This window comes from Copadichromis virginalis, linkage group LG6, assembly GCF_057382275.1.
Source record: "Copadichromis virginalis isolate Kocher_CV1m ecotype Utaka linkage group LG6, C_Virginalis_male_GT1.1, whole genome shotgun sequence".
Lineage (NCBI taxonomy): Eukaryota > Metazoa > Chordata > Actinopteri > Cichliformes > Cichlidae > Copadichromis > Copadichromis virginalis.
Window position 1 is genome coordinate 40,462,251 of NC_140623.1, and position 27,143 is coordinate 40,489,393.

Consider the following 27,143-nt stretch of genomic DNA (forward strand, 5'->3'; position numbering starts at 1 on the left):
TACAGTTTATAAATGAATGCCATTAGCTCTACTGTGTTCTTTCATTTTATCCATCACTAGAGCACGCTTCAACAACTGGACATGGAGCAGTTTAGCTCACAAGTCAACAAATACAACAAGTACGTCAACCAGCTTGAAAAGGGTCTGCCACGTAACAATATAGTTCCCTGTCTGAAGAACAAGGTGGACGTGATGATGCACAGAGTGGGTAGAAAAAAAGTGTTATGAAATATCTCATATTTTTTGTTTCATAGATAATGTTGCCAGCAGCCTCTTTATAAAATCATACCACATTAAAATATGGGCTGAAAGTAATAGACTGTTTTTGTGACTGCCCAAGTGGTATTTATGTGTTCTTTTTTTTAGCTGCCTGCGATCACTGATCTTCGTAACCCATGTCTGAAACCGGAACATTGGAAGACTTTGGAGTCTTTGGTGGGGACTTCCCTCAATGTGGATGAACTTACCATAGCTGGTTTAGAGGAGCTCAGTGTTTTCTCATATGGCAAGGAGATTCAGGAGGTAAAATGTATATAATATGAGATTTGCTTGTTCTGCTTAGGAGACTCTGGGTACTACTGAGTACACAACACATCCTAATACCTAATAAAAGTTACAGATTGATTAGAGATCCCAAATTTATCAGCTCATCATTAAATTGCAACTATAGTTATGGCAAACTCCTTAGGAACTGACACAAATATTAACTTTTAGGTTTCAGGACAAGCTTCAGGTGAGGCATCAATGGAGACCATTATCACAAAGGTATGTGGGTTAAATATAACTATTTATACAGATATTACATCTCATTAAAAGTACTAAATTAGAAGTTACATTTACATATCTCTCTATTTAATATACTATCCCCACATTTTATACCCAAATATGAGTAAAAGCCACTCAAATGTTACTTGATTTCAGAGAAAAAATGCTAATCTATTAGTGTAAAAGGGAAGAAACAGTTAGCTACGTTTGCATAACCAATTAACAAGACAAGATACGACACGTTACATGGCTATAACTATAATAGCATAAGAGGTCTAATGCAGCAGATGTTTCCACCATAGACAGGTTAACTGTTTTGGCTGCAGTGACAGATTTAGCACACTACTCAACACAATATCTACGCTCCTTTTGGAAATTCACGTTTATGGGAGAATAAACATGCATGCAAAACGATATTTAAGAAATTCCATGTGTTACTGCGTGTTGATGAAGCACTCCTAATGGGTCTTGCAGGTGGAGGATTTGTGGAAGAACACAGAGTTTACTGTGCTGTCCCATGGTGACACTAAGGATGTCTTTATCTTGGGAGGCACGGATGATATCCAGGTTGTGATGAGTTGCACTTTCATGCAGTCTATTGTAAAACATCACCAGTGTTTCAGTATCTCTAAATGTTTATGTTTCATCCCTCTGTGTTTATTTATGTGTGAAGGTACTCCTGGATGACAGCATTATCAGTGTGGGTGCAGTGGCATCCTCACGCTATGTAGCTCCCATCAAGGGGAGGGTCAAGAAATTGCTGACACAGCTGATCCTTTTTAACCAAACATTGGTAAAGTCTTTTAAAAAACTAAGTTTATTTCTAAGTGAAACTGGTTCAGCTGTAATAAAGGTTTGCTTTCTTAAATGCAGATCCAGTTTCATTCACATTGGCTTTCCTCAGTGGCTGTAGAAAAGAAAACAAAATACTTGCAAAATTATTTTTCAAAGTTTACTGAGTTCAGTAGATGGTTTAAGGGAACATTGTTGAGTTTTTTCATTCATTCCTATGCATTTTAAATACTCTGTCTGCTCACTGTGTTTCTTTTTTTCCTTTCTAGGAGGAGTGGCTTACATGTCAAAGGAACTGGTTATACCTAGAAAGTATCTTTTTGGCTCCAGACATAAAGAGACAGCTGCCTGCTGAATCAGAAATGTTTCTTAAAGTTGACAAGTCCTGGGAAGAGATCATGGCTAAAGTTAACTGGATGCCCAATGCTTTTGATGCAGCCACACAGACTGGTATGTGACTGTGTTTCAGCGGTTTTCAGCATTCTTTATTTTCATGGTTGCTGTTTTACACACACGGCTGTAGCTTTGCAGCTCACAGCTGAACACATCACCCACAACAACAACAAAAGACAGACAGGACCCAGTTCAGACTTTAAGCCGGCGAGGCATGATTGCAGATGTCGCTCAGGTGTCGTCTGTGTGGTCTGCGGTGCCCCTGCAGCGCCACAGTGACCAAACACGATGCATTAAAACAGCATTGTAGGGATGTTAATGCTGAAAGACGAAGGCAGAATTACTGTACATGCAAATACATGCATTCATGAAGGCGACTATGCTGACACACTGCATACAAGCCTGTTGTTTTATTCCAAAAGGTCTGTTGGAGACTTTGCAGCAGAACAATGCTCTTTTGGATGAGATACAGAAGTGTCTGGAAGCTTACCTGGAGTCCAAGAGAGCCATCTTCCCAAGGTACTATGCACACATGATTTGTTTGTTTGTTACATGATAGAAAAGCAGGCCTGTACACTGTATTGCAGCTAGAAGCCTCAGATAAGAGTAGAAAAACAATGCTGTCAACACCAGACACCAGCAACTAGTATCTTCAGTTCCCAGACATCCCAGTTAAAATAAGATGGGATGCTACACAGTCATAAACACGGCCCTGTCCTCATTTTTTTTAAATTTGTTGTGACATTTGATGTTTTCTGTTGTGTGAATAAAATATGGTTGTATGTGATTTTAAAATCCCTTATTCCACCACACCAAGTATATCATATTTGATATGCAAGTTTTGTGCATTCTTTGAGTTTTTGAGACTTCTACAACAACAGTGTAAATTTTGAATTTACACACATTTTGAATGGACTGTTTTAAACTTCACTTTGCTTGATCTTCATAAAAATCTCATGCTGCCGATTGATTCATAAAAATCAATCGGCAGCATGTTTAATTTTTAAATGCAATTAAAGATGCGGAGTTTGAAAGATTATTTGTGGATGCCGCGGTAATCTGGGTTCACCAAAAGTACATTTTGAAAGCAACAATTTTCATGTTTAGTCTATCGACATCTGATTGAAGATCATGGCAATGTAATATTCTTTTCCTTCCTTTAGATATGTTTCATAGACAATCTGATCTCTTAATGTCTAATTATTCATATTTTACATTTTTTGTTTTTAGAAAATGACAAACATTATTGTTAGATTGTTTGCATGCTGTGCTATGTACCTTTTGTCTGTGACTTACAGGTTTTACTTCTTATCCAATGATGAACTGCTAAAGATTCTTGCTCAGACACGTAACCCTCAGGCAGTGCAGCCTCACCTCAGGAAGTGTTTTGATGCCATCACTCGACTGGAGTTTGCTTTATTGCCTGAAGAACCTTCTGGTGCTCCAGAAATGTTGGATGATGGAGAGCAGAAGACCATATATAGCACAGACATCCTGAATATGGTGTCCCCTGAGGGAGAAAAGGTCAGGCTTGAGGAACCTTCAGTCATCTGGTCATTATTGTCTGTGTTTAATTCTGCATGTTATTCTCTCTTTAGGTCTTTGTTATAAAGTAGAAAAACTTTCTGATGTTTTTTACTCATTTGGCAGGTTAGAATTCCTAAATTGAACCAGTCATTGAGATACAAGTAAGATATGATTCTTAGGTAGCCAGTCATTTGAAAGCAAGAAGCTCACATGCACAAAATCTAAGAGAACAGTCTTAAAGAATAATATTATATCCTAATCACAAAGTATATGTAATTTTTAATGCAAGTGTGGATTTTATAGTTTGAGCTCTCTTTAATAAATACTACTTCTCTCTCACTTGGCAACCATCTTAGTATAGTAAGAACTACTGTATCTCAAGTGCAAGGACTTAGCAAGTACCAATTAAGGCATAAAAGGGACATCCCAAGTCTTAGTTTGCACCCAAAACTAGAAACATAATAAGACATGAATGGTGATGTTATCATGGACATTTGTTTTACAAGAATTCTTTTGTTGACATCTGTTTGCTGCTCTGGGTTTTCTTATTCACATGAAAAACTCCAGTCTTTGCTCAGGTGTCAATTACAAAATAGTATAATAAGCACAAGAGGTGTAATCAAATCCTCAACCCTAACTGATTCTGTGGTTCTGTGCTTGAAGGTGGGTTTGGCTAAAGGTCTGAAAGCACAGGGAAATGTGGAAGACTGGCTTTGCAAAGTGGAGGAGGCTATGTTCTCCTCACTGCGACAGCTCAGCAAGGCTGCCATTGTAGACTACCAGAAGAAGTCTAGAGAGGAATGGGTGGTGGCAGGACACCCGTCACAGGTACACAAATACACGAACACACACACACACACACACACGTGTGTTAAAGGAAAGTTGGGTGCTAGAGCCTTTTATACTTTCGAAGGAGCACAGGTGCATGCTATCCTGTGTATAGTCATTTATTAGATTGGCACTGGAACAGATCAGGAAATCATTACTACTAAATTCCATTTTATAGGTATATTAACAATTAGCACTGCATAACTGTTTATGAGTCAACCAGACTCTTGCTGTCATATCTAAAGCTTTCATAGGTTTCTCAATTTATTTATATACTTTTTTGATACTTTTTGCTCAGTTTTGTTTATAAAAGATTTAACTTCACTTTGTCTTTATGCCCACCAGGTGGTGCTGACCATATCACAGCTGATGTGGTGCAGGGACATGGATGCGTGCCTGGAGGGAGACCATGACCATTTTGCTGCCTTGCAGAAATTTGAAGGCACCAACTTTGAAGTAAATCACAGTACAGATTCTTTTACTGCTTCTTTAATTCTGTGGTTACATTTTAACCTCATCAAACAAACCTGGACTTTTTTTGCTCTTTAATTTCAACGTTATAACCCAAGGATGCTTGCTTGATTATGTTTCTGTGCACTCCAGAGACTGAATGCCCTAGCAGCATTGGTACGAGGACAGCTCCCTGCTTTACATCGTAATATCATCACAGCCCTCATCACCATTGATGTTCACGCTAGAGACATAGTCACTGATCTAGTTCGACAAAAGGTACAACAGTGTAGTGTTAGCGGGACACTGACTATAGTTACCTGATTTTTCCTGTGATCAGTGTTATAAAAACAAAAACAAGTTAGTAACAAGTCACCACCTTCAACTGACTTAAGGTTTTCTTCAGGTTGACAACAGGTCCAGCTTTGAATGGCAGAGACAGCTGCGCTACTACTGGGACATGGACCTTAATAACTGTGTAGCCACAATGGCACTGTCCACTTACATTTATGGCTATGAATATCTGGGAGCTTGTCCTAGGCTGGTCATCACACCACTCACGGTAATGGAGAATATAAAACTACATTCACACAAATGTAGAGTTCCAGTTGTAAGTATATTTAGACTGTTCTTCAATTTTGTGTGATACTTAAATAAAAAATGTCTAAGAATTCAATTTTAATTTTATTTAGTGCCAATTCACAACAACAGTCACCTCAATGTGTTGTAAGGTAAAAGTAAGACCCTATGATTTTAGAAAGGAAACAATCAGATGACCCCTGTTAGCAAGCGTGTGGTGACAGTGGGAGGAAAAAGCTCCCTTTTAGCAGGAAGAAAACTCATGTAGATCCAGGTCCAGCGAGGGGCAGCCATCTGCCATGATTAGTGGGGGGTGGGGAGAAGGAGAAAGCAGCGGAGAGGGACAGGACAGAAGACACTGCGGGAGAAGGAGGCAGAGTTTAATGATTAAATGCAGGAGTGCTGTAAAAACACAATGGAATACATACAGTCAAACAGGCCACAAAACAAAATACTAGCAAAACCACCATATGCTACTGGCAATAACTTATCATTAGAATCAAAATACAGATTATATATCCAAAACTGTTTAGATAAATGTAAAAATTAGTTAGAAAAACTTACACTTGGCATATTTTTGTAAACACTGTTTTATTTCATTTAGACTTCTTTAAGTGTTAGTTGTTTTATCTGTCATCTTTTTAAATTCTATAGAAACATGGATCCTTTTCTTCATTTTTGTGTTTCTCTGTCTGCCTTGGGACGCAGGACCGTTGCTACCTTTGTCTTATGGGAGCTCTCCAACTGGACTTGGGAGGTGCTCCTGCAGGGCCGGCAGGGACGGGCAAAACAGAGACCACAAAGGACTTGGCAAAGGCGCTGGCCATCCAGTGTGTGGTCTTTAATTGTTCAGATGGACTGGACTATAAGGTCAGCTACAAGGAATTTTATGAACCTAGATCGCTTTTTTGTCATTGCTAGACTACACCTGAAATAGATTACAGCTGGACAGGTGCTTGGAATCACTGTGACCAGCATAAAGGGCCGTTTCTGGTATTTTATAAGCCTGTTTATGAACTGCAAATAACTTTGAACAATGCTTTATGTCATCCATTAAAGTAAAATTACTGATGTCCTATTTACAAACACAAAAGATGTACAAAATCCTCTTTGAATAATTACACTTAACAGTGGAATTGAGTATTTGCCACTATTTGGAAGATAAGAGTAGTAACTACTTTTCAAGTCTTGGTATTCCACACATAATATCTGTTTTTAATGAATCACAATATTCTTATACAGATGATGGGTCGGTTCTTCAGTGGGCTGGCACAGTCAGGAGCCTGGTGTTGTTTTGACGAATTTAACAGAATCGACATTGAAGTGTTGTCTGTCATCGCTCAGCAGCTCATAACCATAAGAAATGCCAAAGCTGCTAAGGTATACAAACACATGCACACAGTTTTGCAAGAAAAAATCGGCTGTCATGTCCTAGAGTCACCTCACATAAAGTTAAATATTTCAAGTCTAATTTGTTGTTTTGATATTTCTGGCTTTTGATTTACAAAATACAAATTAGTAAAAGTTTAATTTAATTTCAAGTTTGTTATAAGTTACTCAAATTTGAATTGCCACCAGGTTGAAGACACCGAGTGTATGATCACGTCCATTTTTACCACCATTTCCTCCACTGATTTCGGGTGTTGGTGATAGTTGGTCCACTGTGTTTTATAAAGGCCAAAGTCAGATTTTAGAGTATTTCACCAACTGCTGACAAGCTGTATGGAGGTGCCAATTTCCTTTTCCAGTAGAAATAATTACCTGCCATTATTAATTGCAGTGCCAAACTTACTAGCAGATGGATTGCTGGCCATATTATAACTCTCCTTGAATAGCCATGGGTATTACAGTAGATGGGGTGTTGTCAAGAGGAAGATACAAAAGACTGCACTCACACTTTTTTTTAACCCTTATTTAACCAGGAAGTGGACATCTTAAAGAAATACAGAAATACATTTCTGTATTGTAAAGCCTTATTTGATTGCGCTTAAGAAAAATGGATGGATGGATGGATATTTCACTTTATCCATAGTGAGTATATAGTTTAGGATAATAAAGTTGACCTTTTACTAACAAGAGTGTCTCTTTTATCTTTGTTATGTAGCTGTCAAGGTTTCTATTTGAGGGCCGGGAGATCAAGCTGGTGATGACATGTGCTGCATTCATCACTATGAACCCAGGCTATGCTGGAAGAACAGAATTACCCGACAACCTTAAAGCTCTCTTTAGACCAATAGCAATGATGGTTCCAAACTATGCTCTTATTGCAGAGGTAACTTCCAGTTTGTGTGTTTATGTGTCTTATTCTAAATTCTCTGATATTTCTCCACAGAATAAGCTATCATTTTCCCTCTTTTATTGACTTAAGCTCAGCTGCATTTGTTTCTCTGTTCTCCCTCCAGGTGATTTTGTACTCAGAAGGATTTGAGTCTAGTAAAACCCTCGCAAGGAAGATGACCCAGATGTACAAGCTGTGCTCAGAGCAACTGTCCCAGCAGGACCACTATGACTTTGGGATGAGAGCTGTCAAATCTGTCCTGGTCATGGCAGGGTCAGAGCATTACACGGACACATATGCATTGAATAATCAGGGCAGACAACCATCTTCTCTGAAATGTCTTTCTGTGACTGCTGTGATTTTAAACAGTCTCACACACATATACATGGATATGTTTAGCATTTACCATTTTGTGTATTCTGAAGCTACATGTACATTATGTTTACTGTGACATGTTTCACATTTTAAGTAGATAATTTGTTTTTCAAGACAAAGTGCTGCTGTCCACAATAAGACCAGTGAAACTGGTGATACTGGTGATTACTCAGATTAGAGGCTAAGAGCATAGGATCAGAATCAGACTTTATTTATCCCCAAGGGGCAATTAAGAGCTCCCAGCACTTCCTCATTTAAACTCTAGTTCCTCTCTGAAAAAAATAATTTACATTTATTTTATTTATTTGATGCTTGTCATAACAAAGTGTTTGAAACACATGAAGAGACGAAGAAATGACACATTTTTGTAATTACAACTATTTAAATGAACTACTTTAGAAGAGATGCTCATACTGGTTCTTTAACCATGCGGGTTTCCTTTTATATTTTATCAATTTTTTGTGAATATGACCAATATGAAGATAAAAGACAGATTTTAGGATGCCCATTACTAACACATAACTATTTTCATTGTATAGCAATTATTTGAAATCCTGGAGTGACTCTGCAATATTAAATATAAAAAAATGTTTAGGTCACAAAGAAATCCATATAATTTTTAATGTTTGCTCGTAGGTCACTGAAGAGAGAGAATCCTCACCTTAGTGAGGATGTGGTTCTAATTAGAGCACTGAGAGACTCCAACCTGCCAAAGTTCCTCACTGATGATGCCGTGCTGTTTGGGTAAGTCTATCTGACATTGTAAGGGACTGTTTCTTGCTCTGCAGCATAGGGATTTATACATTTGGCTGCGAAAGATCCTTATTACAACCCTGGGCGCAGACACAAATCCTTTTGGGGTTGTGTCCTCTGCCAAATTAAACATGTGGAGCTACCCACCGTGGTGAATAAGGGAGCAATAACTGAAGTAGCTTTGTTATTTCTTGTTAAACTGCACAATAACAGTAAGAACATTAAGTTCTAAAAGTAAGAGTTTGTATGGTACCTCTTCTTTCTTTTTTTTTATATATCTGTATGTTTATGTTCATGGCAATCTTCCATTCCTTTCCAGTGGTATCCTGTCAGACCTGTTTCCTGGTGTTTGTATCCCTGAACATGACTATGGTGTGCTACACTCAACCATTGTGGAGTCTCTGGTTAAGCGAAACCTTCAACCGTTGGATAGCATGACTAAGAAGGTAGAGTACAAGTGGAAAATATTCCAAGACAGACACTTCAGCTCAGTTAATTCCAGCTGCAGACGTAAATCTTTTTAAAAGATCAGAAATATTTTGAGTATTTAAAAAGCCTGTTCCTCTTCCTATTAGGTGATCCAGCTTTATGAGACCATGTCAGTTCGCCATGGAGTTATGTTGGTTGGACCAAGTGGTGGAGGTAAGACCACTGTCTACACCATCCTGGCAGACACTCTGGAGACCCTCCATCTCAAAGGACACCAGGCTGTCAACCCCTTCTATCAGCCTGTCAAGACCTATGTGCTCAATCCAAAATCTGTCTCAATGGGAGAGCTCTATGGAGAGGTACAGCACACAGGAGACTAAATCTGACATCAGCAGTATTTCCTTTTCTCTCACTGCAATTATTTATTTAACTTTTGTGTCAACCTCTCAGATTAATACTTTGACATTGGAATGGCGTGATGGACTGATGGCACTGAGTGTCCGTGACGCAGTCAGTGACACTAGTGATGACCACAAGTGGGTTATCTGTGATGGACCAGTTGATGCCCTTTGGATCGAGAACATGAACACTGTATTGGATGACAACAAGATGCTCTGTTTGGCCAACAGCGAGCGAATCAAACTTACTCCATCCATACACATGGTGTTTGAGGTTAGAGCCAAACAGAGTGAAAGTGGAACTGGATCACTTTTGTTGACAGTAAATTGGATTATAAATTAATTTGCAGGGTCTTAAACATGAGCTCAAGAATAAACATTTAATGCTTTACTAAGAATATGAAGCTGGATTATAATGGACTCTCTTATAATAGGAGCTTGTAAATCTTAAGTCGTCTTCATAATGTGTATTTGCAGGTTCAGGACTTGGCTGTGGCATCTCCAGCCACAGTAAGTCGCTGTGGAATGGTTTATGTTGATCCTGATGAGCTCAAGTGGATGCCCTACGTGCAGACATGGATTACTGGGCTAGGGGACAGGGTATGTGCATGTTATATCTCCAAATTCTAGATTTCTCTTATATTATACAGATAGGATCTTAAGTATTTTGACAGCTGCTCCTTTGCTTCTCCATGGAACTGCGCAGCCTCCTTTATGGGATTTTTAGACAAAATCCATCCTGTTCTTCCTGTCCTTCAGTGTAACCAGGTGTTGCACCTTGTTGTAAACCCTCTGGACTTATACTGATATGAAGATATCTCTTGATTGCTGACTACTGCAGTCATATAGCCATTATAACTAGTAACAGATGCAACATATTGTATATAAAGTTAGATCACCTAAAACTAATTCCCTGTGGAGAAATGCATTTAAATTTAAATGTATTTTTATTTTTTATCCCTATAGGTTAATTTTTACATTGTAGTCAAATTGTTGTTTTTTTGCAGTGCATAGTTCTTCCCTCTTGATGTCAGTCCTACCTCTGGGCATTAAGAAGACTATTACTAGGGAGTCTAAGCCAAACTAGCAAGGTTACTTTATAAATTGTGTAGATAATGTAAATGCATGACTCTGCATACACTTAATATCCTGCTACAAGCTTCTCTGTAAACCTCATTTAACTTTCTCCTGTCTCTCCAGCTTCCAGACCCAGTGGGTGCATACCTGATGGAGATGTTCAAGCAGTACGTGGAGAAAGGTCTACAATTTGCGTCCAAGCATTGTGTCCAAGCAATTCGCCAAGTGGACATCAGTAAAGTCAGCACTCTGTGCTCCTTGCTGGAGGCTCTTCTGCTGGGTAACGGAGGACCAGACCTCAAGATGGTACATTTAACACAAAATGTAGCTGTCATGTTTAGTCCTTTTTTTGTAGGATGCATCAAAAGAATCAGTCATTTAGTTCAAACAACAATTTTGCAAACTTGACAATGAAATAAAAAAAGTTAATTTTTTTCCACAAAGGAAAAGCAAAAAATGTACAGGGAGCAACTTTGGTTAAACCAGCAATGCGTTAAAGATGAGAGTGTGCTACTTCTGTTCGACAAGACAAAGCCATAAGTTATATACATGCTTCTTGTAGAATTATTGACTTACTCACCCATGTTCTTACTTATTGATATGTCTTCTTTTTGTGGTGGCAGAATCCCAAGCACCTTGATGGTGTACTATGTCAGACCTTCATATTTTGTTATCTATGGGCCGTAGGTGGCAATCTGACTAGTTCTTACTGGGATGCTTTTGATACCTTCATCAGAGAGCAATTTGAAGGCAACAAAAATGCAAAGGTATGCAGCTGTGACCACCACACCTACAGAAATGGATGAGCTGTGAGGATAATGCAATCTAAATTATTTATTTATTATAGAACAAAACTGGGCAGTTTATTCAAATCGGTCAAAATTCATACACTTGTATTCAATGTATATAAAGTGGAATAATTTAAGCTGTTCACAGAGTGCCGTATCAAGCTATGTTAATGGAGCATTGACTGGAAGGAAAAGTGTATTAAGAATTCCAGATGTGAAACCGTAATTTGAACTTAACACACATAGGCACTCACATCCACACAAAGAATTGTACAAAGCAACACTTCACCAAAACTGCTGTTACCAAAGCTATTAAACAATGTGAGTGAAACTGAACATTAATGATTTAATGTTTTTTCTAGCTAATGGCATTTGGGCTGATACTTAATAAGACACCTAATAATTTTGTAGTAAGTTTTTTACATTTGTGTGTTTTGTAGCTCCCGACGTGTGGTACCTTGTGGAGTGTCTACATGAATTTTAATCACAGGGATCTGCAGTTATGGACAGCTATAATCCCTTCATTTAAATATAATAGGGAACAACCTTTTTTTGAGATGCTGGTTCCCACTACAGACACTGTTCGCTATGGATATCTGATGGAGAAACTGCTATCCGTGCGCCGTTCTGTACTCTTCACTGGTGACACGGGAGTGGGAAAGGTAAAGAATCTTAGAACAGATAATAAACGGATGACAAAGGGTACATTTTATAAATCCAAAGCTTTTCTGATATTAAATGGTAAAATGGTAAATGGTCTGTATTTGTATAGCGCTTTTACTTGGTCCTAAGGACCCCAAAGCGCTTTACACTATACACAATCATCCACCCATTCACACACACATTCACACACTGGTGATGGCAAGCTACAGTGTAGCCACAGCCGCCCTGGGGCGCACTGACAGAGGCGCCCCAGGGCATACTTGATGATGCAAAAAGAACAGCTGAAAAAAAGCACATACGTCTAGGATACTTCAGACTCCTTTTTGCACTTCATAAACAAAGACCCACTGCATGTGTTGCAGATGCCTTGCTACAGCCACACTTAGCTTTGGACAGAACGCTGCACATACATGTCATATTTTGTTGAGATTTGGTTCTGTGTGATTTGTGGAACAAACATTCCCATGCTTTTGGCATGACATATGTAGAAGGTTAATTGTATATATTAGTGCCACTGTTTATTTCATTCACCTGAATGACTGTGTGTACTGATGGATCTGGCAGTTTCCACTAAATTACTTATTATGATGGTGACGTATTAATAAAATGCTGAGGAGTTTTAGAGGGGAAATAGCACGAGTCTGCAGCAATGCTTAGTTATAGTTTCATATCCAAAATATCCATGGTGCTAAAGCAAAGGTAATATTTTGGTGTTGCAATTTAGAAAGGAATGCAGATATCAAAATTTATATGTGAAAAGTAATTGATGAACATGTTCTTGCAGACTGTGGTGGCCCGGGGCCTTCTTAACAGGATCCAGGAAAGTGCAGGATATCTTCCTGTCTTCATCAACTTCTCTGCTCAGACCTCCTCTGCCCGTACACAGGAGATCATTGAGTCCAAACTGGAGAAAAAGAGAAAGAACATTTTAGGTAAAAGAGCAAGTTTGGCAATGACAACATAAAAGCAAACCCAAGAACCATACATGTTGTGTCAGACTGTCATATGCATTTGTTACAATTGTTTGCACCATCTGGACAGCAATGTAGCTGAAAGGAAATCCTTTGAGAAACTCCAACTGATAAAGTTTTTCAGACAAAAGCTACCATCTTATTGTTTGAATTATAGGTCCATGCTTGTCAATGACATGTCTTCAGGGTCTAACTTACAGATAACACATTAAGAGGCCTTTCTTCAGCACATTCCCAAATTGTTCTGGAGCTGCTTAACACAACCATAGAGTCGCTTCCTTTCCATTAGTTTAACAGTTGCTTCCACTATTCATCTACACATCTACTGCCTGGCCATTCATCCAATAGTGCTTACACATTTACTTTTTTCTTCTTGAATATTTATTATTTTTCTCTCCATGTAGGTCCTCCAGGAAACAAGAAGTTGGTGGTCTTTGTGGATGACTTGAATATGCCTAAGCTGGACAGTTATGGATCTCAGCCTCCTATAGAACTCCTGCGTCAGTTCCAGGACTTTTCTGGGTTTTATGACAGAAACAAGTTCTTCTGGAAGGAGATCCAGGTATGCAAATAAGATGAGCTACACTGTAATGAGACATTAAAATATAAATGTGCGTGTGCATATGTGAGACTATGGTTGCAGTTGAGGTTATCTATTTTAGACTTTTCCAAGCAGTTTAAAAACAAAACCACAAGAAGGAGCATTTTCAAATTTTCAGATTTTAGAAAGATTATGGGGCATGTTTCCTATAAGTACAAGCACGTATCTAAAACAAGGGTAGGACAGTTCCACTAGCACAGCTGTTCTAGACTAGCTATAAGTTAATTGCTCATAAGTCTTAACCTTTTGTTTTTAGTGTCTGTACATTCTACGTTCCCATAAATATTGCCTACAAGTAAAGACAAAATCATTCTAGTCTGAACTACTGTGGATGTTTTCCCCGTGTTCAGTTTTTGAGCACAGTTAAAAACCTCATTTGTTCTGTTTGGTGTTTTTAATGAATACTAAATCCTTTTATGTAGGAAACCCAGTCATCTTGTGGGCTATTTGTTAGCTTTTTTATTCGCCATTTATAGAATGAGAATCAGAATCAGAATGTCTTTAGATTAGATTAGATTAGATGAAACTTTATTAATCCCTCGGGTGGGTTCCTCCGGGAAATTCCGTTTCCAGTAGCAAAGCACCGAAAGAAGTTGCATGTTACAGATACATTAAGGGGAATGAGAGTAAGGATATAAGCATAAATACACCATATATACACATATACACATGTATAGATACAGAATATACAATATGGATAAATAGGATTGCTCATTTGAGTGAGTATTTATTGTCATCGTCGCAGGTACAACGAAATTAAAAGTGGTCTCTGATCAGTGCATCATCCATAGAATGTTTACTACCTTAACTTGTGCTATACAAACACACATATACACACAGGCACAACTGATTTTAGAACATTTCTGTACTGTCCTTAAATGCCCCACACAAGGAACCCCTCTTCTTAAATGGAACATTTTATTGTCAATGGTGACATGTCAGGAAAAAGTAACATACTAGCGTTTTATCCGCTGTTTAGTAGTCCCTTTATTCTGTCTTTTTCTTCTCAGGAAATGACCATTACAGCAGCATGTGCTCCTCCAGGAGGGGGGCGAAATCCTGTGTCCCCCAGATTTATTCGCCACTTCAGCATGTTGTGCCTGCCAACACCCTCGGACACCAGCCTCAAACAGATCTTCAAAGTCAGGAGTCCTCCAAAATACTGACACACACACACACACACACACACACACACACACACACACACACACACACACACATGTAAAGAATTACATTTTAGGGAGTAGTGTTTACAGTTCAAAATATATCATGTCCGTGCTTATTTATTATTATTTCAAGTTAATCTTGACAGATTAAGAATCTTTATTGAGTAGTCTGTATGTGTTATGTCCATGAACTTCTCTCTATGAGATGTTGCGCTTACTTTAAATGTTTTAATTTTTCCATTTCCTGCTCCGCCAGTATATGTAATTTTCAGTATGCCCCTCTTCATGCCCTCTCATTTGTGTTACAACCACTTTTCATACCCAACCTCCTTCCAGGCTATACTGAACGGTTTCCTCAGTGAGTTTTCCCAGGCAGTGAAGGACTGTGCCGGACAGATTGTGGATGCAGCTGTGGAGATTTATAACTGTTTAAGTGTGGATCTGCTGCCCACCCCGGCCAAGTCCCACTATGTTTTTAATCTCCGGGACCTCTCCAAGTGTGTCCAAGGTGAGTATTCCTTTGGTCTTTGGCTGCTTTTTCATTCATTGGCAATCCAGTCCTTGTATCTGACTATTTTCAGAGAATTATTTTCTTGGTTTGTTAAGTGGCTTAACACTGACCTGTGAACCATTCAAGCAGGAAAAACGCCCCTAACTGAAGAGCTGAACCAGCATAAGTCTACACATAACAAACTTCACAAAGAACCAATTTCAGATTGTATCTTCGGGCACTTTGTTACTAGCAGCCTGTTGCAAAAACTCATAATTTGTTGCCATCTCTTGAATCTATGAGAAATGCCAAAAATAACACAACTTGACCATCATAAAATTTTACTTTTACAATGACAAGGTGAGTCGCAGATTATTAACCGAATTTGACCTATCTCAGGATGGTGTGCCCTTAAATAATCTGGGGAAACAGGACAAGTAGAGCACAAAAGAACAACCTACTTCAGATATAAGATAAGATAAGATAAGATAACCTTTATTAGTCCCACACGTGGGAAATTTGTTTTGTCACAGCAGGAAGTGGACAGTGCAAAAGTTATGAGGCAAAAATTAGAATACAATAAGAATAAATACAGTACACAGCTGTACAGAATAGAATAAAATAAAATACTATATACAGTAGAATACAATAAAATAAATATACAATAAGATAAAAATAGAATACAAATACAAATACTATATACAACTGAGTAAAAATACAACGATGACAGAAAGGATTATTGCACTTAGTATTATTGCACATGTGTGGATGTGTGTGTTTGTTCAGTTAAAGTCTTTATTATGGAGTCTGACAGCAGTGGGGAGGAAAGACCTGCGAAATCTCTCCGTCCCACACCGTGGGTGCCGCAGTCTCCCACTGAAGGAGCTGCTCAGTGCTGTCACAGTCTGCTGCATGGGGTGGGAGACGTTGTCCAACAGGGATGACAGCTTAGCCGCCGTTCTCCTGTCACTCACCACCTCCACTGGGTCCAGAGGGCATCCTAGAACAGAGCTGGCCCTTCGGATCACCCTGTTCAGTCTCTTCCTGTCCCCAGCAGAGATGCTGCCGCCCCAGCAGACCACGCCATAAAAGATAGCAGAAGCCACCACAGAGTCATAGAAGGTCTTCAGGAGTGGGCCCTCCACTCCAAACGACCTGAGTCTCCGCAGCAGGTACAGCCTGCTCTGCCCTTTCCTGTAGAGGGCGTCTGAGTTATGAGTCCAGTCCAGTCTATTGTTCAGATGAACACCAAGGTACCTGTAGCTGTCCACAGCCTCAATGTCCATACCTTGGATGTTCAGTGGTTGCAGTGGAGAATGCTTGTGCCTATATAGTATCTAAATGTCCTTAAGAAATAGAAAAAATATGCAGGAAAGTCCTGACACAGGACCTGAGAGATGCATTTCAGAGCAACACCCACACAGTTTTTATCAGAAGTGGTCTCGTTGGAAGGGTGGGTCTCAAAAAAATTCCGTTTTAAGAGAGGGAGAAATAGTTAAGGTTTGCTAAATTACACAAGAACTGGATTCCTCAGAGTTTGTACCTTGACATTATTGAAGTAGTGTGGGATCATCTATACAGGGAATAGAACAAGAGGAAGTCAAGCTATAAATAAGAGCTTTGAATGTCTTCAACAAACCTGAAGAACTATTCCTGAAGACTACTTTCAAAAACTGCAAGAAAGCTTACCTAAGGGTTCAGACTGTGTTGAAGAATAAAGATAGTCTTACCAAATATTGATTTTCAAGCTTGTTGTGAGTATATAGATTCTCTCTGTTGATTACCAGGCATACTGCAGTGTGAGCCAAGTCAAGTAAGAGACAAGACCCAGATCTTTCGCCTTTTCTGCCATGAATGCCAGCGTGTATTTCATGACCGACTCATCAACACCCAAGATAAGACCTACTTCAACACCATCATCTGTGAGATGGCCAGTAAGAACTCTCACAGTCCAGCCTCTGACTTTATTTTCTGAATGCTCAGTTAATTGTTATCAGCTCAAAATCTATATTTTGGCTTTATGGGTTTAAGATAGACCTCTCTCTTTTTTGCCAGGGCGATATTTTGACATCCACTTAGAGTCTTCACATTTTGTGTCTCATCCCATAATATTTGGGGACTTCATCAAGGTCAGGTTTTCCTCCAAGCAACTTATTTACAGGTCGACACAAAAATACTGTACATTATTTACTGATTTGCAGTTTTGTTCTGTGTCCACCTAATCATCCACATAGATGCATGCAGAAAAAGAAGATCGCCTGTATGAAGACCTGACAGACATGAATAAGATCCAGACTGTACTTCAGGACTATCTTGATGATTACAACATGACCTTCTCCAAGGAGATCAAGCTGGTTTTCTTCCAGGATGCCATTGAACATGTCTCCAGGTGAGTGAATTTAACTTATAGTTATAGTTTCTTAACAGGTAGTTGATTTATTTTAGCTGTAGTTGGGACAAACTGAGTCACCCAAAGGCAGTAGCTGTCACGGTTTGCCGGGGCAAGCCGTGTGGAATATGAAATAGGACCCAAAATGCGGCAGCTCTGGTGCAGATGAGTGTTTATTTACAGGGGTGTGAGTACAAACAGCGATGGCGACAAAACATGAAACCGGAAACCTAAACTGGGTAAACTAATAAGACAAACCAGAATGAGGATGCAGGGAGGTCCGGAGAAATACATACAGGGAGAGCGAGGGGAAACAACACAGACGAACCAGCAACTACTATGACAGAAGACACAACTTAAATACACTCAGAGAACACAGGGGGATTACATACAGGTGGGAACACAGCTGGGAGTAATTAACATGACGAGACTAGGGAGGCAAACTGAAAACACTCACATAAGACACAGACCTTCACAATAAAACAGGAACTTACACATGAAAGGACACAAACTAAGAAACGCGGACTAGATACAGGAACACACGGGCAGAACAGAGTAAACACTAACCAGAGGAAGAACAGAACCAAAATCGCGAAGAGAAAACACAAAACGCTGGGTCAAAAGGACCCAGGATCATGACAGTAGCAATACGAGTGATTGTGTTTTATTGGTTTTTAAAATAGAACATGCAATGACTGTGATATGGACTGTAAGGATCATTTATCCATAATAATAATTACTTGCATGTCTAATTAGTAGACATACCTTCCACATAAGTAAAATGCAGGCACTCTTATTTTAACATCAGTAATAAAATTTAACTGCACATCTTCTGATTTTTTTTAAAGGTAGTGTCATATCAAGTGATTTGATCTGATTATAGCTTGCAGTACATTTTCTAAATGACACGATGCATGTGCCATATGGAATGAAATAATCTTATTATTTTTTAGGATTGCTCGTATGATTCGCCAGGAGCGAGGCAATGCCTTGTTAGTCGGGGTGGGAGGTACAGGCAAGCAGTCACTCACTCGCTTGGCAGCCCACATGTGTGGGTACCGCTGCTTTGAGATTGAATTGAGCAGAGGGTACAACTATGACAGCTTCCATGAAGACTTGAGGAGGCTCTACAAGATGGCTGGTGTGGAGGGCAAAGATATGGTGTTCCTCTTTACAGATACTCAGGTATTGCAAAAAGATTGCAACAAAAGTACTTACAGTATTTAAGTTTCTGTGTACTTACTGTGTTTAACTATTAAATCTGTTGTAGATTGTAGTAGAAGAATTTTTGGAGGATATAAACAACATGCTAAACTCTGGTGAGGTGCCTAACCTTTTTGAAAAAGACGAGCTAGAACAAGTACTTGCTGCTACCCGCCCTAAAGCCAGAGAGGCTGGAATCAGTGAAGAGAACAGGGATGAGGTATGTACGGTACTTATGTAAATACATAAAGTGTAGAAAACATGTGTCATTTAAGCAGTAAAGATTAAATACAGTGTCAAGTATATCTACTTTATTTGTGAGAAAATAAATGAATTAAAATTTTCTGTGAAAGTTAGGATAAAGTTACAGTCAACAAAAATTAACAAATACAATCTCGACACAGAACTTTGTTTTCGGATACTACCCAAAATTTTAACAAATTAGAAAGTGGGAAGAACGTGGAGTCATGAATGTTCATATCCTGAAAAGTGTTGTTTTCTAATCGAGTGGCTTTTCTTAAATGTAGGAAATCATTCTTTAACTACCAGATATAATCACTTTGTTAGGATGCCTGGGTCGTTGACCCAGGGGTTTTGAGTTTATGATATTATTTATACTTTCTAGTCTTTGGTTTCTTTGAGTTCTGTCTTATAGTTTATGTCTCTGTCTTCTCTAGCTGCTCTGTCTCCCCTGTCAGCTGTATCCCCTTGTCTAGTTCGCATCTCTGTGTGTCCTTAGTGGCTATATCCCCGTGTCCAGTCAGTGTTTGTGTCTGCCCTGGTCCCACGTCTCTGTTCCCTCTGTTGCAGTGCGTGCGAGTCTGTGTCTTTGCCCCAGCTGTGTTTCCCTCCTGTTATTCATTCCCTGATTGCTCCCTCTGTGTATTTAAGCCCTGTGTTTCTCTGTGTCCGTGTCGCGATCTACCGGTTACTTTGCTGTGTGTTTTGTCAATCCGCTGGTGTTAGTTTATTTTTGAGTTTTTCCAGTTATGTTATGTTTGCGTTCAGCATTAAAGCTGTTTTGGTTAAGTTCTGTCTCCGGAGTCTGCACCTTGGGTGCCGCACACAGCCGACACCTAACACACTTAGTGTTTTCAGCAACAGTACATAGATCTGCAACAAGATAAACAAAATGAAATTAAACATTAATTTCTGATATAAGAGAAGTATGATGAAGCCTGACCTTTGTGAGTTGTTTAAAGAAGATAATAAACACCTAGCAAAGCATCTGAGATTCCCACTATGGGCTAAAATTTCCACAGACTGTATAAAAGCAGACAGTTAAAATCAGTGTCCCAGGCAAAAGGAAAGAACACATGAGAGCTGATGCTATTTGCCTGTTGTGATCTTCTATGTGTGTGTGTCTTTTTTACGTGTCTGTGATGGTGCATTCAGGTGTTCCAGTTTTTCATCTCCCGTGTACAAGAAAAACTACACATTGTGCTGTGTATGAGCCCTGTGGGCGATGCTTTCAGGTCCCGATGTCGCATGTTTCCTTCACTGGTTAACTGCTGCACTATTGACTGGTTTGTGCAGGTATGCTGATATAACTCTGTTTCTCTGATATATATAAATCACTCAGTATATACGTCACTACCCTTGTCTATGGAATCACTCTTGTTCATGTAAAATATTTCTAATATAACCCTTTTTTATAACACCACCGTCCCTTTAGATTGAATTCTTTTTCATAATCTATAGCTTTAAGGTAATCCTATTCATGTCCCTTTTTATAGAAAAAAAATTGTTTCATCATCGTCATGGAAGTTGTAGTTTCTATATTTTTTAAAACTTCTTTTGAACTTATTAGTTTAAAAAAAACTTTTTACAATTTCTGTTTTTAAATAAATGTTTTATGTCCATCTGCTGGCGCTCTGCTGAATAACTGTTCAGTTGACAGGAGCTAAAGGTCAAAGCTTCAAATTGTTGTCCTCGCTGCTAACTTTATGTCACTTTCCTCTCTTTCGCTGTTCGTTCTGGTGCTCAGTGGCCCCGGGAGGCGCTGCTCTCTGTCTCTGAGGCCTTTTTCCAGAATGTGGACTTTGGCAATGAGAAGCTAAAACAGAACATCTCTGCGATGTGTGTCGAGATACACGTTAGTGTCACTGAAATGGCTGAGCGCTTCTACTTAGAGCTGAGACGCCGGTACTACACCACACCTACCTCCTATCTAGAGCTTATCAACCTCTACCTCAGCATGCTTGGCAACAAGAGACAGCAGTTAGTTCTGGTATGTCAACACAATAATGGGCAATTTTTCACATATGTTGTTGATGATGAATTGTTACCTGATATTGTGTAGGAAAAATAGCAGCTAGATACATTAGCTGGTGGTGAGTGCTAATAGTCAGTTTTATTTTTACTGTGACGGTAATGCATCATGAGTTGTTATGTTGATTATATCAAACATGATAATTATTTATGCGTGTGTTACTGTATAGGCCAGGGATCGTGTAAAGAATGGTGTCACTAAGCTGCTGGAGACCAATGAGCTTGTAGACAAAATGAAGGTGGACCTTTCTGCTCTGGAGCCAGTCCTCAAACAAAAATCTACTGATGTTGATGCCCTCATGGAGAAATTGGCTGTAGATCAAGAGAAGGCTGATGAGGTCTGTCTGTGTTTTATCACAAAACTTTCAAAAACCTGTCTGATGTTGCCTATATTTCAATTATAAATCATGGTAACTCTTTGTCATTACTTCATGAGCATAACTAAAATAATTCTCCTTGTCACAGGTACGTAAAGTAGTAAAAGAAGATGAGGCACTGGCCCGAGTTAAGGCTGAAGAAACCCAGGCCATTGCAGATGACGCACAGAGGGACTTAGATCAGGCTCTGCCAGCTTTAGAGAGTGCCAACCAGGCCCTCAGATCTCTTGACAAGGCTGACATCTCTGAGATCAAGGTGTTCACTAAACCCCCAGCCCTAGTGATGACTGTCATGGAGTCTGTCTGCATCTTGCTTGATTGCAAGTGAGTGTGCACTATTTTCTTTAAAAAAAATAATAGATAAATAAATAGCTTCTTAACATGATATACTTTTATTAGGTATCCATCCTGCACTGGTGATGGTTTCTAAAAGTGCAATTCTTTATAATGACAATAATAGAAACACAATAATGTAATAACTTTATCACTCCTTCACTTCACCGGGACTATTTTTTCAATCTTATGTATTTTGCATTTAACATTAAACAGAGATAACTTGAAGATTTCACCATTCACTAATCTTCTGCATTGTTGATCTGAATTAAATCTTCACAATATCATATCCTCTTTAGGATTTTGAAACTTGCTGTTCTGCCCAAAGAATTTTCAGTACTTTGAAAAGATCAACTAATGTCACGGTCTAATGTATCGAGCAACCGTGACATTTCTTTAGTCCTTATTTGTTAACAGTGTCTCACTAACTTTCTTCTCTCCTAACAGACCAGACTGGCTAAGTGCCAAGCAATTACTGGGCGATCCCAACTTTCTCAGGCGTCTGACAGAATATGACAAGGACAATATCAAACCTAGGATCCTGCTGAAACTACAAAAATACATCAATGACCCTAATTTCATGCCTGAAAAGGTCAGTTTGGATATTTTGGCAGATTAAAAAATGTCATTGTACAAACAGAGCCAGTGAAAATAACAACTTCTTACTGTATTATTATGACTAAACATGTGGTTTTCAGATAGTATAACCTATCAGAAATTCTGAAATGTTTCAGTATGTTTTTGCTTGGCCTAATTTCTTATTGTGTCGCTCTTGTTAGGTGGAAAAGGTATCAAGGGCGTGCAGGTCCATGTGCATGTGGGTCAGAGCTATGGATCTGTACTCGAGAGTCTTCAAAGAGGTTGGCCCCAAGAGAGAAAAACTGGCCAAGGCACAGGTCAGTTACAGAGTGGTGTGGTGTGCCGTCATTGTTAGCTGAAGCTGAAATAAATTCATGCTCTAGGTTTACCTCACTAAGGAAAAGTATGTTCTTACAGGCTTATTCAAATGTAAATTATTAAGTGTTTCAAAGTAATTATAAGGATTCAACCTGTAAAAAAAAAACCAGATTTGTCCTGTGGGAGCCCTGATTTAGGGTTTTAACATTATCTATCAGAGTTGTGTTAATTTTAGCCACATCATACAGGTTAAGGGGGAAAATATAATTTAGATATGAAATAGTTTGTAATATTTTGGGTTTTTTTGGTTTGTTAATAGTGTTACACTAAACCAGGACAAAAAATATCTGCATTTGTGGGACTATGACTGCTGACATTTAAGTAAAATGTTGATCTAAACATTATTTCTTCTTCATAAACATAAGAAAGAGTTAGTGTCATCTGTGTTACCTGCTATATATAAGCACAAAGCAACTTAGTGTCTTTAGCAGACATATTACCAATGCACCAGATCGTGATAGAATGATGAGGTCTAAAGAAGGAGATGATCAGTTTGACGCTGTTCACTAGTGGATCATGAATCACAGTTTACATAATGGAAGTTTGTAAGCTACCCAGTCTAAGATGGGTCACTGCAAAGCCAAGTGTTGGTGGTGGTCTTCAGCTCTCTCATTAGTGTTTTATTCCACTCGCTGTTTCAGATTATTGGGGAATTTTAGAAAATTTAAGGCAGGAGACTCTTATTTTCAAGACAAACGCATTGCTGGATTTCTATGGGCTTGTAGTACTGTAGCTAGAGCTATGCAGCTTATTGCTTTAAGGAGCAGTCAAGATTTTGGCCAGAGTACGTTACAGCACTAAGTCTGATGTGGGTTTGGCATATGTGCACTAAACTTAATGATGAGAAATAAAAACCAGACCAACACGTACAGTACTTCCAAATATTGCTTTAATGATTCCTGTATGATATTACCCTACCATTTCCCTCTTCATCTGTGCTTACTCATTTGTGCAGGAAGAGCTGGATGTGACCATGGCAACCCTAAAAGAGAAGCAGAAGAAGCTTCAGGAGGTGGAGAACCAGATCAAAGTCCTGCAGGAGCAGTTTGATAGCAGCATGAATGAGAAAGAAGATTTGGGTGAGAGTTGTGCCAAAAAGTACAACATAAAATATACTCTGTGAAATAAGTTCTACCATCTGTCTTTTATTAAATGTTTGATGTACCTTGCTGTCTTTGGCTTGCTAAAATTCTTTCTCTTTCTTTTTCATCAAAGTTAATACGATGGCTCTGACACAGGCCCGTCTGATCAGGGCAGGGAAGCTAACGTTCGCTCTTGGTGACGAACAAGTACGCTGGGAAGAAAGTGTAGCCCTGTTTGAGCAAGAGATCATCAATGTTGTGGGAAATGTCTTCGTTGCAGCTGCTTGTGTGGCATATTATGGTGCATTTACTTCCCACTATAGACAGCTGGTAGGTACAGGTTTATTCTGTGCTTTTTAAGGTTTTACAGGCTGCTCTAACAAAGAATTAGCAGCTTGTGCCTTTAGTATGAGTTTAGTCTAATTTTTGAAAATCAGTAGAAAATAGGACACTACATAAGACAAACAAAAGCTGGGCCCAGTTTTCTCATTACTGCTATTGTGCTCAGTCACACGCAATCCCCACTATCGTAATGGCCTTACACCTTGTTTGTTTTTATTATAAGACAGGAAATAACATGTAATAATAAGGGATGAAATGAGGAAAACAGTAGAAACTCTGGAGGATACAACCTGAGTTGTTGTGCTTGTGTGCGCTCTGTTTCCCTCTCACCAGCTAATTGACCAGTGGATAACGCAGTGCCAGAACCTGAACATCCCAATCAGTTCCACTTTTAGCCTGATTAACATTCTTGGTGATCAATATGTCATCCGCCAGTGGAATGCAGAAGGTTTGCCTCGTGACACTGTTTCTACAGAGAATGGCATCCTGGTGACTGAGGGCCACCGGTGGCCTCTTATGATCGACCCACAGGATCAGGTGAACTAGAAACAAGTTTCCAGCAGCATCCATGTAGTGCCGATAATTCCAACACTGATTACTTTATGAATGAAATGGGTTATTTTTTTTAACACTTTAACTTCTCAATTATCTGTATAATCCCAAGTCATTAATATTCATTTCACACATTTATTACACGAGAACCTTAATTTTAAAACTAATTTTGATTTTGAAAATAGTGGTATACAGCTGCATAACAAGGATAAATAAGTTTAAATTCGTTCTTACAAATTTTTTTAAAGAAGTCATCTTCATCACATTAGGGATTAAGGATATTTCTTTCATTCTCAGGCCAACCGATGGATCCGCTCCAAGGAGGCTAAACATGGTCTAAAGGTGATCAAGCTAACGGACTCTGGCTTCCTTCGTACCCTAGAGAATGCCATAAGCATGGGTGTCCCTGTACTGCTAGAGGAGGTAGGATTGCACCACTCATGTGACAGTAAAACAGACTTAATCATAAAAAAGACAATTTGTGGTCAAATGTTGTATTGTAATTGTGTATTTTTTAAGGTGGGCTAACACTGGGCGACATTAAATAAGTTGAAGACCTTTATTGGACAGATTGTTATTAAATAGTGTTTTTAATTTTGCGTTGTCCCAGGATATCATTATAAAAGAGTTAAGAAAAGCATGTGTACTGTGAATGGCTCTGTTTGGGTATTTTGTGGGTGTATAGTTAAAGGAGACCCTGGATCCAGCACTGGAGCCCGTCTTGTTGAAGCAGACGTTTGTGGCTGGCGGCCGAACAATGATCCGACTGGGAGACTCAGATATTGACTATGACAAAAATTTTAGGTTCTATATGACCACAAAGATGGCCAACCCACATTACCTGCCAGAGGTAAGGACAGCAGCACACCTACTCAAACCTACTTATACTATATGTGTACAAAAGAAGATACTGTAAAGAGACGCAGTCATATGTCAACCAGCAAAACCCTATAGCTGAACAGTCTAGGAGAATAATAATAATAATGGATTGCATTTATATAGCGCTTTCCTAGGCACCCAAAGCGCTTTACAATTCCACTATTCATTCACTCTCACATTCACACACTGGTGGAGACAGCTGCAGTTGTAGCCACAGCTGCCCTGGGGCAGAATGTGGCTACAGTCTGCCCCAGGGCATTTAGTGTGAGAATGGGCTCACACTAAATGCAGTCATGTACTGTCTCATTAGTTCAAGCCAACAGTGCATGCATACATCACAGACATTATAAAAGAGAGACATGGACTCCAAAGAATCCTGAATTAAAACCACAAAGACGATCATTGAGACCAGCAAAGTAGTTCAAGGTTTCATTGTGATTTAATGAGTTTCTGTTTCCACCTTTTAAGGTTTGCATCAAAGTTACAATTATCAACTTCACTGTCACTAAATCTGGCTTAGAAGACCAACTTCTCAGGTAAATACATGCACACACATGAAAAAAGCTATTGCATTTCAACTATGTAACAAGTAGAGATGGACCGATACCGATGGTCCGATACTGACCTAAATTACTGGATCGGATATCGGAGAGAAATAAAAAATGTAATCCGATCCGAAGTATCACAAAATCATCTCACAAACGCGCTACTTGGCGTAACCCAGCTCGGCGCATCGGAGCAGTATGTGTTACGTGATAGAGCAGCTGTTGTCTGCAGGAACTGTCGGCGGTCTGGTGGAGCATGTGGAGCCTCGCTACATGCTTCCAAACCGCGGCATGTTATCTCGGCGAAAACTATCCCAGAGAAGTAAAGCAAGTGCGTAAGTTCATCCCTGAATGTTTGCATAGTATTTCCACGTTAAGCTTAACAACTGATATATGGAGCCACAGCTGGACTGGCCATCGAAAGCGATTTGTCTCGTACTTAAGCTAGAATGGAAAAAAGACACAAAGCTAGAGTTATTCTGTTCTTGCTGCAAAGCTGATTCTTCTTCTCTCATTCCCCTTCCTGTTGCTACTTCAAACCTGAAACTGGTCAATGATCAGCTGGTCGGCTTTTCTGTCGCAAATCCTGCCTTTCTTGTTTGTTTATCGCCCACTTTGTGCCAGAGAGAGGAGACCAGTGGATAAACAACAGCAGCACGTTTAAGCTTAATTAGCTGTTGTTAGAATTTATTTAATATTACTTTCTAGTATCAGTTGATGTTTGCTGGAGCCACAGCTGTAAAAGCTGCTGGTCATGATGTCGGTTTGGATATGTGGTGAGAGGGAAACTTGTAGATGAAACCAGGAGATGTCCTTACTGAATGATCAGAGCTGAGCAGGTGATGGAGAAACAGGTTTACCTTTTAGGTGACATGAATGAGTTGAAGGGA

The 27,143-nt window shown here is 39.2% G+C and overlaps 1 protein-coding gene across 1 annotated transcript in view; it reads left to right on the plus strand.

Moving 5' to 3' along the window:
* dnah6 (dynein, axonemal, heavy chain 6) overlaps nucleotides 1-27,143 on the plus strand; it is a 53,737-nt gene that overhangs the window by 14,219 nt on the left and 12,375 nt on the right. Inside the window, exons 20-64 of the mRNA XM_085460432.1 lie at nucleotides 61-204; nucleotides 367-522; nucleotides 715-765; nucleotides 1,240-1,332; nucleotides 1,439-1,558; nucleotides 1,827-2,007; nucleotides 2,373-2,469; nucleotides 3,249-3,474; nucleotides 4,141-4,305; nucleotides 4,651-4,761; nucleotides 4,909-5,034; nucleotides 5,162-5,317; nucleotides 6,043-6,204; nucleotides 6,577-6,714; nucleotides 7,439-7,606; nucleotides 7,737-7,885; nucleotides 8,624-8,731; nucleotides 9,060-9,186; nucleotides 9,316-9,528; nucleotides 9,620-9,841; nucleotides 10,045-10,167; nucleotides 10,768-10,950; nucleotides 11,268-11,411; nucleotides 11,873-12,094; nucleotides 12,880-13,027; nucleotides 13,471-13,628; nucleotides 14,678-14,809; nucleotides 15,170-15,341; nucleotides 17,111-17,257; nucleotides 17,379-17,452; nucleotides 17,558-17,712; nucleotides 18,666-18,897; nucleotides 18,983-19,135; nucleotides 20,311-20,451; nucleotides 20,903-21,145; nucleotides 21,357-21,524; nucleotides 21,652-21,887; nucleotides 22,344-22,488; nucleotides 22,676-22,792; nucleotides 23,809-23,932; nucleotides 24,069-24,265; nucleotides 24,611-24,814; nucleotides 25,127-25,252; nucleotides 25,515-25,679; nucleotides 26,177-26,244. Coding sequence (XP_085316558.1) covers nucleotides 61-204; nucleotides 367-522; nucleotides 715-765; nucleotides 1,240-1,332; nucleotides 1,439-1,558; nucleotides 1,827-2,007; nucleotides 2,373-2,469; nucleotides 3,249-3,474; nucleotides 4,141-4,305; nucleotides 4,651-4,761; nucleotides 4,909-5,034; nucleotides 5,162-5,317; nucleotides 6,043-6,204; nucleotides 6,577-6,714; nucleotides 7,439-7,606; nucleotides 7,737-7,885; nucleotides 8,624-8,731; nucleotides 9,060-9,186; nucleotides 9,316-9,528; nucleotides 9,620-9,841; nucleotides 10,045-10,167; nucleotides 10,768-10,950; nucleotides 11,268-11,411; nucleotides 11,873-12,094; nucleotides 12,880-13,027; nucleotides 13,471-13,628; nucleotides 14,678-14,809; nucleotides 15,170-15,341; nucleotides 17,111-17,257; nucleotides 17,379-17,452; nucleotides 17,558-17,712; nucleotides 18,666-18,897; nucleotides 18,983-19,135; nucleotides 20,311-20,451; nucleotides 20,903-21,145; nucleotides 21,357-21,524; nucleotides 21,652-21,887; nucleotides 22,344-22,488; nucleotides 22,676-22,792; nucleotides 23,809-23,932; nucleotides 24,069-24,265; nucleotides 24,611-24,814; nucleotides 25,127-25,252; nucleotides 25,515-25,679; nucleotides 26,177-26,244 — 6,890 coding nt within the window. The remainder of the gene's footprint in view (nucleotides 1-60; nucleotides 205-366; nucleotides 523-714; nucleotides 766-1,239; nucleotides 1,333-1,438; nucleotides 1,559-1,826; nucleotides 2,008-2,372; nucleotides 2,470-3,248; nucleotides 3,475-4,140; nucleotides 4,306-4,650; nucleotides 4,762-4,908; nucleotides 5,035-5,161; nucleotides 5,318-6,042; nucleotides 6,205-6,576; nucleotides 6,715-7,438; nucleotides 7,607-7,736; nucleotides 7,886-8,623; nucleotides 8,732-9,059; nucleotides 9,187-9,315; nucleotides 9,529-9,619; nucleotides 9,842-10,044; nucleotides 10,168-10,767; nucleotides 10,951-11,267; nucleotides 11,412-11,872; nucleotides 12,095-12,879; nucleotides 13,028-13,470; nucleotides 13,629-14,677; nucleotides 14,810-15,169; nucleotides 15,342-17,110; nucleotides 17,258-17,378; nucleotides 17,453-17,557; nucleotides 17,713-18,665; nucleotides 18,898-18,982; nucleotides 19,136-20,310; nucleotides 20,452-20,902; nucleotides 21,146-21,356; nucleotides 21,525-21,651; nucleotides 21,888-22,343; nucleotides 22,489-22,675; nucleotides 22,793-23,808; nucleotides 23,933-24,068; nucleotides 24,266-24,610; nucleotides 24,815-25,126; nucleotides 25,253-25,514; nucleotides 25,680-26,176; nucleotides 26,245-27,143) is intronic.